The following is a 12767-nucleotide window of genomic DNA, read 5'->3' as shown; positions in this document are numbered from 1 at the left end:
CTGAGGTGTATTTCACAATTTTTTCCCCTAGTTTACAAACATCTATGTAATGTTAGACAGGACAAAAATACCTTGTTACATTGCGGACACTTTTACCTGTTCTAACAGACCAATAACTGTTGAAAGATGATATGATTGGACAAAAGGGATTTCGTCCAGAGCTAGTTTATATCACTCAGAAACGTTTTCACTTCTGTTTGCAAATCAATGACAAAACCTATTTTTGTGTCCTTTTGTTTTGCTCTTCTGCAAATTCCAAACATCATTGTTTACAAACAAAAGACTTTATTTTTTACATCTGTTACGTCTTTCCTTGAAAACAGAGTTAAGTGACTCATTTAATTAGCTTTGATAGTGTATCTTATGCACAGCCAAACATAAACACAACCTCATGTGTTAACAGCTAATGAAGAAAACAACCACCTTAGAAAAGGCACCGGCTGGGAGATTCTCAGAAGTCTGTCAGAATTCTGTTCAATATCATAGAACAGTAATTTCAGAACACAATTTGCACAGGGCTTACACCATGACTTAGGTTCATTTTTTTCTTGTAAATCTTTATAACTGAGGGTTGGTTGATCATTAATGCATGGAGTTTTGTAAAAGGTGATCTAGTCATTGTTCTCTGGAGAAACAGAATCAATAGAATCTGTCTACCTATATAAAAATCTAAGGATTTTTTTCTATTTTAAGTAAATTGGCTCATGTTAATTGTAGGGGGGAAAAAAACTCTGCCCTATTTGTAGTACAATATAGCTAACAGAAAGGTGGTTGTTGTACTGTAATCTTGAGTCAGGTATCTTGCAAGGAAGATTGAAGGCTAGAAACTCAGGCAGAGTTTCTGCGATTCAAAATTAAGGAAGAATTCCTTCCATCTAGGGAAACCTCTGTCTTTCTCTTATTAAGATCATCAAGTGATTGGGTAAGGTCTATTTACATTATGAAGTAATTTGCTTTTCTTTTTCTTTTTGTCAGTCATGGGATCTGAACTCTGGGCCTAAGTGCTGTCCCTCAGCTCTTCAGCTGTAGACTAGCACTCTACCACTTGAGCCTCAGCCCTACTTCCGGCTTTTTCTGCTTATGTGGTGCTGAGGAATCAAACCCAGGGCCTCATGCATGCAAGGCAAGCATTCTACCACTGAGCCACCTTCCCAGCCCCAGTAATTTGCTTTTCTTAAAACCTACTGATTATAACTATTAATTGTATATCTAAAAAGTACCTTCACAAGAATGGCTGGTGTTTGACCGAACAGATGGGTACTATAGCTTAGCCAAGATGATTAGAAAAGGGAATGCTAAGCTATTTACAATAAATCATTGTACTCATGAATATAATGATCATTTATACCAATTACAGATAAAGTGACCAGACAGATCTACAGAGTTAGTGGCCTGTACAGGGGAGAAAAAAGATGTCCTGCACCACAAGATCTGCTCAAAGACTGAAAGAGGCTTGTGTTAATTCACTAACTGTATTTGCAGTATCAGGCTGATGAAGTTGATACTCTCAAGGTGGAAATCAGGAAGGCAATTGCTTTTTCTTGTTTTTGGTGCCAGTCCTGGGGTTTGAATTCAGTGCCTGGGTGCTGCTCCCTGACTTTTTGTGCTCAAGGTCAGTGTTCTACTAGTTCTACTACTTTAAGCAACAACAGATCTATTTCTGGCTTTTGGGTGGTTAATTGGCATGTGCCATTGGTGCCTGGTTGCAAATTCTTATTTCTAGTTATAACATTAGAATCCCTAAGTGTGGGATTCTAAGTGCGGGAAGTACATGCTGAAATTAATAATTTCTCAGAAAAAAGTCCTTAAGGCAACACACACACACACACACACACACACACACACACACACACACACACACACACACACACACACACACACACACACACACACACACGCCACTCACTCAAATGCTTTGGGCTGTAGATGAAGCTGTGGTAAGTTTCATAACATGTCCTTCAATTTTCTTTTTGACACTTGATATGTCTCTCAAAGGCATTAAAGGGTTGGTCCTCAGTCTGTGGTACTACTGGGAGGTGACAGAATCTTTAGCAGGTGGAGTTTAGTGGAAGAATGTTAGGACATTGGAAGTATGCCTAGAAGGAATATTGGGAGGCTGGTCCTTTCCTATACCTATTTTTTAAATGTTTTAAATTTTAATTCTTTTGTTATTTTAAAGGTGATGTACAGAGGAGTTAACAGTTTTTCTTTTTGGATGTCACCCCTTCTCTCACTGTCTCCCGTTTTTTTCCTCTATGCACTTATTTTTGATTTGTTCTTCTATCAGCTTTGTGACATTGTTCCCCAGTGTGATGGTCTGTCTCATTACAGGTCCAAAAGCAACAGGCCAAGGAATCATGGACGGAAGCAACTGAAACTGAGTCAAAGTAAACACTCTCTTTAAGTTGATTATCTCAGGTATCGTCACAGCAACTGAAAGCTAAAACAGACGTCACGGGGTCTATTCTATTCCTTTCCTTTTGAATTTGAGTTTTGTGATTCTTTGACAAATAGCAGATTCCTGGACATTTCTGGGCCCAGGCCTTAAGAAATTAGCAGTTCCTCAAAAAATTAAATCCCCCAACAACAAATCCTCAAAGAAACAGCTGCCCAATAAATAAGTGGGCTAAAGAATTGAAGAGAAACTTCTCTGAAGAAGAAAGAAGGATGGCCAATAGACACATGAAATGCTCAACCTCCCTAGCCATAAAAGAAATGCAAATCAAAACAACATTGAGATACCACCTCACCCCAGTTAGAATGGCTATAATCAAGAACTCTAACAACAACAGATGCTGGAGGGGATGTGGAAAGAAGGGAACCTTACTTCATTGTTGGTGGGAGTGTAAACTTGTTCAACCACTTTGGAAAGTAGTATGGAGGTTCCTCAAAAGAATCCACATAGAGCTCCCCTATGACCCAGCAATCCCACTTTTGGGCATTTACCCAAATGTTTACAAACAAGACCACACTAAAGCTACCAGCACAACTATGTTTATTGCAGCATTATTTACCATAGCTAAGATCTGGAACCAACCCAGATGCCCCTCAGTAGATGAATGGATCAAGAAAATGTGGTATATATACACAATGGAATTCTATGCCTCCATCAGAAAGAATGACATTTCCCCATTTGTTAGGAAATGGAAAGGCTTGGAAAAAATTATATTAAGTGAAGTAAGCCAAGCCCAAAGAAACATAGGTCCCATGGTTTCCCTGACTTGCAATATCTAGTAAATGTATGAGTCAAGCAGAAAAGGTCAGATAATGTGATGTTAGGAAAATGAACCCTTAGATATGTATTTTAATGTTTTTTTCTCTCATGCATTTGTTTCTAGCGCATTTATGATTATTTCTTTGTTGCTTTGTATGTCCCTCCCCCACAGTATAACCCCTGCTTTCACTATATTTGATGTCGGTATAATTTGTGGAGGAGATGGGGAAAACAAGTCGTTTAAGGATACAGGTGGACCCATTGCATCTATGAGAAGTACAAGTTGTCATGTCGAAAACGAACTTTACAACTTTGGTGCGGGGAGGGGGGGGAGGGGGGATTGAGTGGAGGGGGGGGAGGCTGGGAAGGGATGGGAAGGGTAAACAAAGGAGGAGGCTGCAATGCTTGATAAGAAATGTACTCATTATCTTGCCCATGTAATTGTAACCCCTCTGTACAGTATGTTCACAAAAAATAAAAATAAAAATTTATAGTAATAAAAAAAGAAATTAGCAGTTCCCACTCTTAGGATGCTTATTTGGGAATCCAATCACTGATAGGGGGAAGCCCCAAGTGCCAATGGAAAGTATGACAACCACTCCTTGTTTTCCAAGCTTCCTCTCAAATGGATCTTCTAGTCCCAGTTAGTCCCAGTTGAGCTACTCTAGTTGGTAATTTGTAAATGCAGAGGTGAGTAGTTGTAAAGGAGCTCTTTCTATATTACATATCCATGACCAAAAGAAACATTCACCGCTTTAAAATATTAAGTGTTGGGGTGGTAATACAATAGAAATGTGGCTAGAAAAGGCTTGGCTAGAGTTAGACACTGTTCACAGGTGGAAAAATGTAGACATTGTACTAGAGGGCAGTGTCCAGGTGTTCAAGTTAGGAGGAAAGGAACAAGAAAATAACTAAATCCAGAACAGATTTCAAAATAGTGGGAAATGGGATGTGTAAATGGGCCATATAGATATTCATGATCTAGGATTCCAGATAAGAATCAGGAATTGGGTCAAATACTAGTTGAGGAGCTATTTTTGAGATTAGTGGGTGTGGTGGCAAATCCTGTAGTGGGGTCTTAGGAGGTCAGGGTAGGAGAATCACATGGGTCTGTGCAGTTCAAAACCAATGGAGGTAATACAGCAAGACTATTATAATAGCAACAACAAAAGATGGGGAAAGGAAGAATACACAAATATAGTGTGGACTAATAGGCACTTCCTTTTAGCTCACATAGCTAGTGAATATAAGGATTCTGAGTATATACAAACCAACCTTGAATCTTAATTTAAGAATTATGCTTAGGCTTGTCTTTAATTTTGTTCTTCAAAGAGAATTGGTGAGTAGTTAAAAATAGTGAATTAGGTATAAAGCTCCTAGAGAGGATATTTTTTTGGAAGTTAAAGCACTGGATAAACATTTATTTTCTTAAGTGACTAGTTGTTGATTGCCTATAAACTTCACAGTTGATCATACTGGATTTTGTTACTCCCTTAAAGGCTTAACAAATTTTTTTCTCCTGTTTTCAACATCAAGTCTTAAGATGATATGAACAGTATTCTTTAAAATTTTTTTTTGTCGTTCATTGGGCCTGAACTCTGGGCCTGGGTGCTGTCCCTCAGCTCTTCAGCTCAAGGCTAGCGCTCTACCACTTGAGCCACAGCGCCACTTCCATCCTTATGTGGTGTTGAGGAGTCAAACCCAGGGCCTCAGGCATGCAAGGTAAGCACTCTAACACTGAGCCACCTACCCAGCCCTGAACAGTATCCTTTTTACCTACTCTCCCAGCCTCATTTCATATTATTTTTTTTTCTCTGGCCTATTGGGTCCCAGACAAGTTGGCCTTCTTTTAGGTGTATGAAGATGCTTTCTCCTAGATCAGTGTGATTCCATGTGGTCTTCCTTGACTGGAAGACATTTCACTTCACTCTTTTCTCTTGAGAGCTTCTGTTTGCCTTTCAGCTAAGCTTCAAACTGAAGCGTAGATTCCTAAAATCATTTCTGTCTCCTTTGTGATTCTGTCCTAGTAACTTCAATTTTGTTTTTTACTATAACCGTAATTGTATACTTAGGCTTTTAAGCTGATCAAAGGTTGCCTTTCTGACTAGAATAGAGAGCAGAAAGGCAGGTAAATTTGAGAATCTAAAAATATCGAAGATTTAAATACCAGTCTGAAGAATCTTTAGTGGAAGGCCAAGTGCTTAATGCACTGAAGTGGCTCCTATTGGTAGGCTTGTAAAATGACTGTGCTCTTCATTAGAACAGAAACCTACAGCACACGCTGAAATCGGGGCCCTTAAGTTGCTAATCGCAATGCCATGAGTATGACCACTTTGAATAAATTTGGCAATTACTCAGAAAGTTAAGTGGGGGCTGTGGAGATATAGTTTGCATATACAAGTCCTTGGGTTTGTCTCCCAGCATGAGAAAAAAAAGTTGTACATAAAGGCATATAGTTGCATTACTCATAATAAAACTCTCCAAAATAGAAACCCAAATCTCTATCAAAAAATGGGGGGCTGGGCAGGGAAGGTGGCTCAGTGGTAGAGCGCTTGCCTTGCATGCCTGAGGTCCTGGGTTCGATTCCTCAGCACCACATAAGCAAAAAGAAAAAAGCCGAAGTGGCGCTGTGGCTCAAGTGGTAGAGCGCTAGCCTTGAGCTGAAGAGCTGAGGGACAGTGCCCAGGCCCAGAGTTCAGGTCCCACAACCGGACCCCCTCCAAAAAAAAGGGGGGGCTGACTATAAAAGGGACATTAAATCATAAAGAGACTAAGAACATTGAATGAAACCCTAAATACACTAGGTGAATCATGCTACACACATGGCTAGTAGGGTAGGTATGGGGACTGACCACTGATGGGCACAGAATTCCTTTTTGGAGGGATAAAACTGCATGTTGGAACATATTAAATAACTACTGAATTGTATACTCCAGTAGATGAATTTTATGATTTTTTTCCCCTCAAAACTTAAAAAGTTAGTTAACTCTTGTTACTCATGGTAGTTACTATGCCCTATGTTACTGGATTAATGGATACTGAACCATTACTCCCATAAAAAACATGGAGTTTGCTTCTGGGGACCTGTGGGTCCCTTCCCCGTCAACCTGTCTATGTATAATCTTGCTTCATGTATCTGTTTAGACTGCACTCTATTCATTCTACAAGTCTAGTCATTTTAAAGTAGCATTTCCAATAAAATATGCAAAAATGTGAAAAATAGACAATTAAAAGCTATGTCAATTTTTAAGTAGAAGGAATACTATGAAGCTATATGACATCGACACTACTTCCCATGTATTTGTAAATGTTTTCACTCTAGTTACTGACAACTTAATTTATGTGTGTTGGGAGATCAAACATACAGTCTTGTGTATGCTGGATAAGTGCTCTAACATGGAGCTACATCTCTGCCTTTAACTATTAAACATTTGCAGGATCTACCTTCAAAGGCTTTTCCTGTACTTCTTTCTTTTTAATTTTTAAAAGCTCTCAAGCCTTTAAACAATATACTTTAGTTTTTATTTGTGTTTTACTCATAAGAAGCCTTTGCTAAATTTAGAAATAAATTACTGGTTAAGTTATAAGTAATATAGTTTTGGCAAGGTGAGCAAAGTTTCAGTTATTAAATAGCTGTTATTTGTGGTGACTTTGAATAAGCTGAATCAAATGTCAGACTTTGGCTATAAAACAATACTTTTTGGATCAGTATTAATACTCTTGGTAATCAGTGCTTTTGTTTCTTTAAAAAGCTGTTCTTTGCTTGCAATTGGCAAAAACCACTCTGAATTAGCTGAGTAAATTGAACCTCCCAATTAAAAAATTGGGGCTTGGTAGATATCCTATTATTCATCAGCTTGAGAACTGGAAGATCTAAAATATGGTGGGGTTCTTCAGCTTCTTTGATCTCTCACAACAGCATGAATACAATAGTTTCAAGGCCTCTCTTTGCTAACACTCCATGTTAGATACTCATTTAACTGGCACTTTCTGCCGAGAAATCAGTCTAATTATTTTGTATGCCAATCGCAAAAGTTTTGAAGTCTTGTTCATCAATACCACTATTGTTCTGTATGTGGTGGCAACTCCATGATTTTTTTTTCCAATGTCCACACTGGCTTAATATCCCTTTTGTTCTGAAATAGCAATAGCCATTAGTGATCACTTTCATGTTAACCAGTTCTAGTTTTATCAACTATTTATGCCATGATCCAAAGTAGACTATAGTCTGCTTGACAGGATTTCTTATGCTATTTTAAAAAGCCAGTTTAGGCAGACAATATTCTCTTGCTACCCTTAAAAATGGACTAATTTTAAATATTATATGACATAAACTACTGGTAAAGACTAATAACCGATCTCTATTACCAACAATAGAATTTAGGGTAACTTTTAACTGGTTCAGCAATTTTTACATTTTGTTTAAAATAGAAAACCAAAAACTAGGCTGGGTGCCTGTGGCTCCTAACTACTCAGGAGGCTGAGATCTAAGTACTGCAGTACTGCCAGTTAGGCAGAAAAGTCCATGAAATTCTTATTTCCAATTAATTAGCAAAAAGCTGAAAGTGGAGCTGTGGCTCAGGAGATAGAGTGCCAGCCCTGAAAGGGTGCCTAAGCCTCGAGTTCAAGTCCCAAGATTGGCAATAAATAAATAAATAAATAGCTGAGATGAATGCAGCAATAACATTAACATTTTTAAACATGCGAAGACAAATTAGGATAACGTCAAATTCAAGACTTTTGACTGGTTTTATTTATATTTTGGTATTACAAGTGATCATTTTTAAAATGAACATTTTTCTATAAGAATATAAAGCACAAAAATTTGCCAAATATCTGATCTGCACAAATCCTTAAGAAAGGTTTTCTGTGTAGTCTTCATTGATGCAAATCTTTGTGTATGATCCACTCTTACTGCAGATCTCCAAGCTGTTTTCACAATAATAAGCTACCAAAGTTTTCTGCAGGACACTCATTACAATCTAAATAATATTTCTACTAAAAAGAAAGTGGTGGAATACAAAACACAAGAGGTTCCGAGGAGAAGGCAATCTGTTGAGGCTCAGTTGATCTTACTTGCTCTGTAGTTTTCTGTCATTATTGTTGAAAGAGCACATAGCATAGGAGGCATAGCATTGTCTTCATTAACTCTTCCTGATTTAGAATTCTGTTGTTGATTAAACTTGACCAATTATCAAACTATCCTTTGCATTTAATGACAAGCCTGTTACAAAGCATTTCATTAGTGGTATCAACAAATGCAAATGGACAGAAATTTAGAAAAAGTGGGTTCTGTGAAGCTTGCTCACTCCTCACATATTATAGGCTGTGCTGCCACCTCAACTTCTAACTAGAATGTTTAATGCCTCACAGTGAAAGGCTGATCAATGGAAGCATGCAGAACAACTTTCTGGATATTGTAATATTTCATTTGATAAGGCAACAAAATGATAGGACAGAATTTAAGCAAGATTTATATGCGCTCCAATTTTTCACTCAGAAATTCTTCCACACTATCTGTGTTCCATTTGAGGATGCTTAGCTCTTCAGCAATGTTCCCGTTGTCATCCAAAAGCTTCAGTACAGGATCTGAACCACGAACATACTGTATAAAAGAGGGACATGATCATTATTTTCTGCTGTGAAAGGGCATTGTTATTTTAAAAAATGTAAGAGCAATTAAAAATTTTTAGATGTAACATAATAATAGATCTGAAAGTCTTTTAAGAAAGAATTAAGTGGCATCATAAATGTGAGAAAAAATACTATTTCTTCTAAACAGAAAAGTATCTGCTGGTATCAAGACAGTTTATTTGGGATTTAAAGCTTATTATGAATGTACAAACTATTTTTTGCATACATGACTCATACTGAAGAGCTTAAAATTTGATAGTGGTGGTAAATGAATTCAAATAAGATAGAAGAATGGTATAAGAGAAATTGTGAAATAAGCCGTGCATAAAAACAATTAGATATAGAATCCTATGCTGGATTATAAGTTTCCTTTGGCTTAAGAAATGTAATGATGTTGTTATAATCAGTTTAGAATTAGGTGGAGTTCTTGAAATTTCAGATCCATTAGTTGGTTGGAATCGGTATTTATAGTTCTGTGAAATTCTAAATCTGGGAAAAAATGACAATAAAACCAATGCATTTATAATGTCACAAGATTAACTCTTTGATTTTAAGTGACTAAAACCTGATAACTAAGATATAGCTGTGTTGAGAAAGAGTACTTTCTTATATCTTCTTTCAGCAATTATGCTTCATGTGGTTTTTTTTTTTTCAAAATTCTGTGGATTATGGACTTGAGAGATGGAGAGAAGTTCTGATATCATTATCAACACTCAGTATATTCCCAATTTTGTGTGTGTGTGTGTGTGTGTGTGTGTGTGTGTGTGTGTGTGTGTGTGTGTGTGTGTGTGTGTGTGTGTGTGTGTGTGTGTGTGTGTGTGTGTGTGTGTGTGTGTGTGTGTGTGTGTGTGTGTGTGTGTGTGTGTGTGTGTGTGTGTGTGTGTGTGTGTGTGTGTGTGTGTGTGTGTTGGTGGTGGTGGTGGAACCCAGAGCCTTATGCACTGCAGGCAAGTATTGTACCATTGAGTTGTACTTCCAGTCCCAAAGAATAAAGTCTGCTCCATTCAAGACAATGAGAATAAAAATACAAGCTACAAGCAGACAATGGTGGCTCATGCCTGTAATCCTAGCTACTCAGAAGGCTGAGATCTGGAAGATCCAGAGAATGGAGGTTTCAAAGCTAGCTTGGGCAGAAAAGACTTTGAGACTGGGCTGGTACAAGTAGTGGAACACCAATCAATTACACAAATTAATCAAGTGTTAGGCCCTGAGTACAAACCTTCCTCCCTTCCAAAAAAAAGATAAGCTACAGATTGGCAGGAAAATCTCTGCAAAACAAACATCCAATAAAAGGATTCACATTAAACAGTCAATTCTTAAATTTTAGCAAAACCAAAATAACTTATTCCAAACAAAACAAAACAATCTAACCTAAAAAATCCAAATTAAAATGTGGGGAAAAAAAGCAAAAGTAAGACAGATGACAGCTAGGACTACATTAAGCTCAAAAAACTTATGTACAATTAAAGAAACAATGGACAGATTGAAAAAACAACCTGTAGAAGAAAATATTTCCAAGTCACACAGAGGTCAAACTATAAAACCCAGCAATTCATACTCCTAGGTATTTACCCTAAATTAAATGAAAACTTTTGTATACATAGAAATTATATAAAAAAGTGTTAACTGTTGGCCCAAACTACAAACTATAGAGTTATTCTTACATAGATGAATAGAAAAAAAAGAATCTGTGGTACAACAGAATATTGTTCAGCAATAAAAAGGAGCTATTGAAGCATAGAAAAGAAGCTCTCAGAACGTTACATGCACATTGATAAGTAAAAGAAGGCAATGTGAAAATACTATTATATGCACTCTACAAAAGGCAAAACCATAAAGCAAGAACAAGACAAGTGGCTGGCAGTGGTAGAGGAGACAGAGAGATAAATCTGAGAAGCAATCAAGATTTTTAGGACAGAGAAAATATTCTGCATGACAATGTTATTATGCAATTGGAAAAACTTCAGCCACACAAAAGAAAAACTGAACCTTAATACAAACTTACTGAATTCTAACAGGAAACTGAGGGTAAGGGTGGAGGTTAAATAGTATGGAAACTCCAGATTTTCTGTATACAAAGAACTGCTCTAAAAAAATCAAAGTTTATTTATGGATATTTATACTTATTTGTATTATATTTATCATACTAACTAATTTTTTGTGTGGGTCTTGAGGCTTGGAATTAGGGCCTGAGCGCTATCCAGAGTCTTTTTGCTTAAGCAGTTGAGCCACAGCTGTACTTCAATATTTTTATGGTAGTTAAAGGAGATAAGAGTCTCAGACTTTCCTGCCCAGGGTGGCTTAGAACCTTAATCCTCAGAGCTGAGCCTCCTGAGTATCTAGGATTACAAGTGTGAGCCACCAGTGTCCAGCTATCGTTTTTATCCTTATTTTACTTCAAAAAGTATCTGGAGAAGTTCCATTACAATAATCTTACCTTGATTTGTAGTCCACGGAACAGTTTGGGTTTATCACTTCTGACAAAAGCTTAAAGGAAAAAAAGATCCAAATTGTTATGTCAAAATCTCAGCCAGCTCAAAGATCAACACCAAAAATGGAAATAAACTTAAACCAAGTATTGTCTTATTCAAATAGGTAGAAAATAAATCTTTTGTGGCAGACTATATGTTTTAAGACTTTTTCAAATTAGTAAAAACACCAAATAGCTCAGCTATAAATGAAAATAGTCAAGACAACTTTACAAAGTAAAATATGAGGGAACAATTTAATAATATACTCCATGATACTGAGACCAGAACACTTAAACGATTAGAAGAGATAAATTTTTTTTCTTTTTTTTGGTCCGGTCATGGGGCCTGAACTCTGGGCCTGGATGCTGTCCCTCAGCTCTTCAGCTCAAGGCTAGCACTCTACTACTTGAGCCACAGCGCCACTTCCAGCTTTTTTTTTTTTTTTTTTTTTTTGCTTATGTGGTGCTGAGGAATCGAACCCAGGGCCTCATGCATGCAAGGCAAGCACTCTACCACTGAACCACCTTCCCAGCCTAGAGATAAATATTTTACATGTTTTGAATATGGTAAAGTTATTAATCAGAAAAAAGGAATGGGAAGGGATATATGTGTCTGATGTATACGTGAATTATTCAAAGAAAACTTTTGAGAAAACTATTGAGCTATTTGGGAATAACAGAAAACATAGGTATCAACATCGAATCATATTTAAATACATTTCACATAGAGTAAAACTTTAACACAAAAATATTGGTTATCTACTATATGTAAGACCGCATACATAGCTACATCAAACATATCAGTCCCTGACTTTATGAAATTTACAGTTTGATGAAGAGGCTAAACAAATAATTACACTTGTGATAAATGCTAAGAGAGGTTCAGAATACTCACTAAAGTTTGTAAAACAGATACCTAAAATGAATATGGGAAACAAAATTCTTCCCCTAAAAGAAATGCTTTATAGGTTTGCATAAAAATTGAAACTTTAGAGCAGCAATACCACCACTACCATAAACATGACCAACTGGTAAAAATTATCTCTAAATTGCAATGTATTAAGAGGTTCTTACAATAAAGAAAAAATACTGAAGATAGAAACATGTAATTAATAGAAAAAGGATCAATCAACAATTGAAATAAATGCTCAGGTACACTAATAATTATAATGGCAAAGAGCAAGATACATACAGATTTATTTTAGAGTAGAAAAAAAGAGGAAGCTGGGAGAGATTGTTTTTCCTAGGTTGAGTTGTGGAAAGAGGTCCAAACATCCTTCTAAAAGGGTACTTAGCAAGTGTTAAAATGTACTGTTTTAAGTTTGTTAGTATACTTATAGGATTCAATTTATATTGATAGATTATACTTTTAGATGATATGTTTAAGGTCTTCATAAAAATTCAGGTATTTGGAAGGCTGGGAATGAGTGCTTGCCTAGCATATATGAG

At 36.7% G+C, this 12767-nt stretch overlaps 1 protein-coding gene across 1 annotated transcript in view; it reads right to left on the bottom strand.

Annotated features, from left to right (window-relative positions):
* Positions 1–7944: 7944 nt before the first annotated feature.
* The window catches only part of Selenof (selenoprotein F), a 50355-nt gene continuing 45532 nt past the window's right edge, over positions 7945–12767 (bottom strand). Inside the window, exons 4-5 of the mRNA XM_070006354.1 lie at positions 11286–11335; positions 7945–8819 (exon numbers count right to left, since the gene is read on the bottom strand). Of these exons, the coding sequence (XP_069862455.1) occupies positions 8688–8819; positions 11286–11335 (182 nt within the window). The 3' untranslated portion in view covers positions 7945–8687. The remainder of the gene's footprint in view (positions 8820–11285; positions 11336–12767) is intronic.

This window comes from Dipodomys merriami, unplaced genomic scaffold (assembly GCF_024711535.1).
Source record: "Dipodomys merriami isolate MVZ:Mamm:240054 unplaced genomic scaffold, mDipMer1.0.p SCAF_7, whole genome shotgun sequence".
NCBI classification, from domain to species: domain Eukaryota; kingdom Metazoa; phylum Chordata; class Mammalia; order Rodentia; family Heteromyidae; genus Dipodomys; species Dipodomys merriami.
Note: the sequence above shows the minus strand (reverse complement) of the source record. Positions and strands in the feature narration are given on the sequence as shown.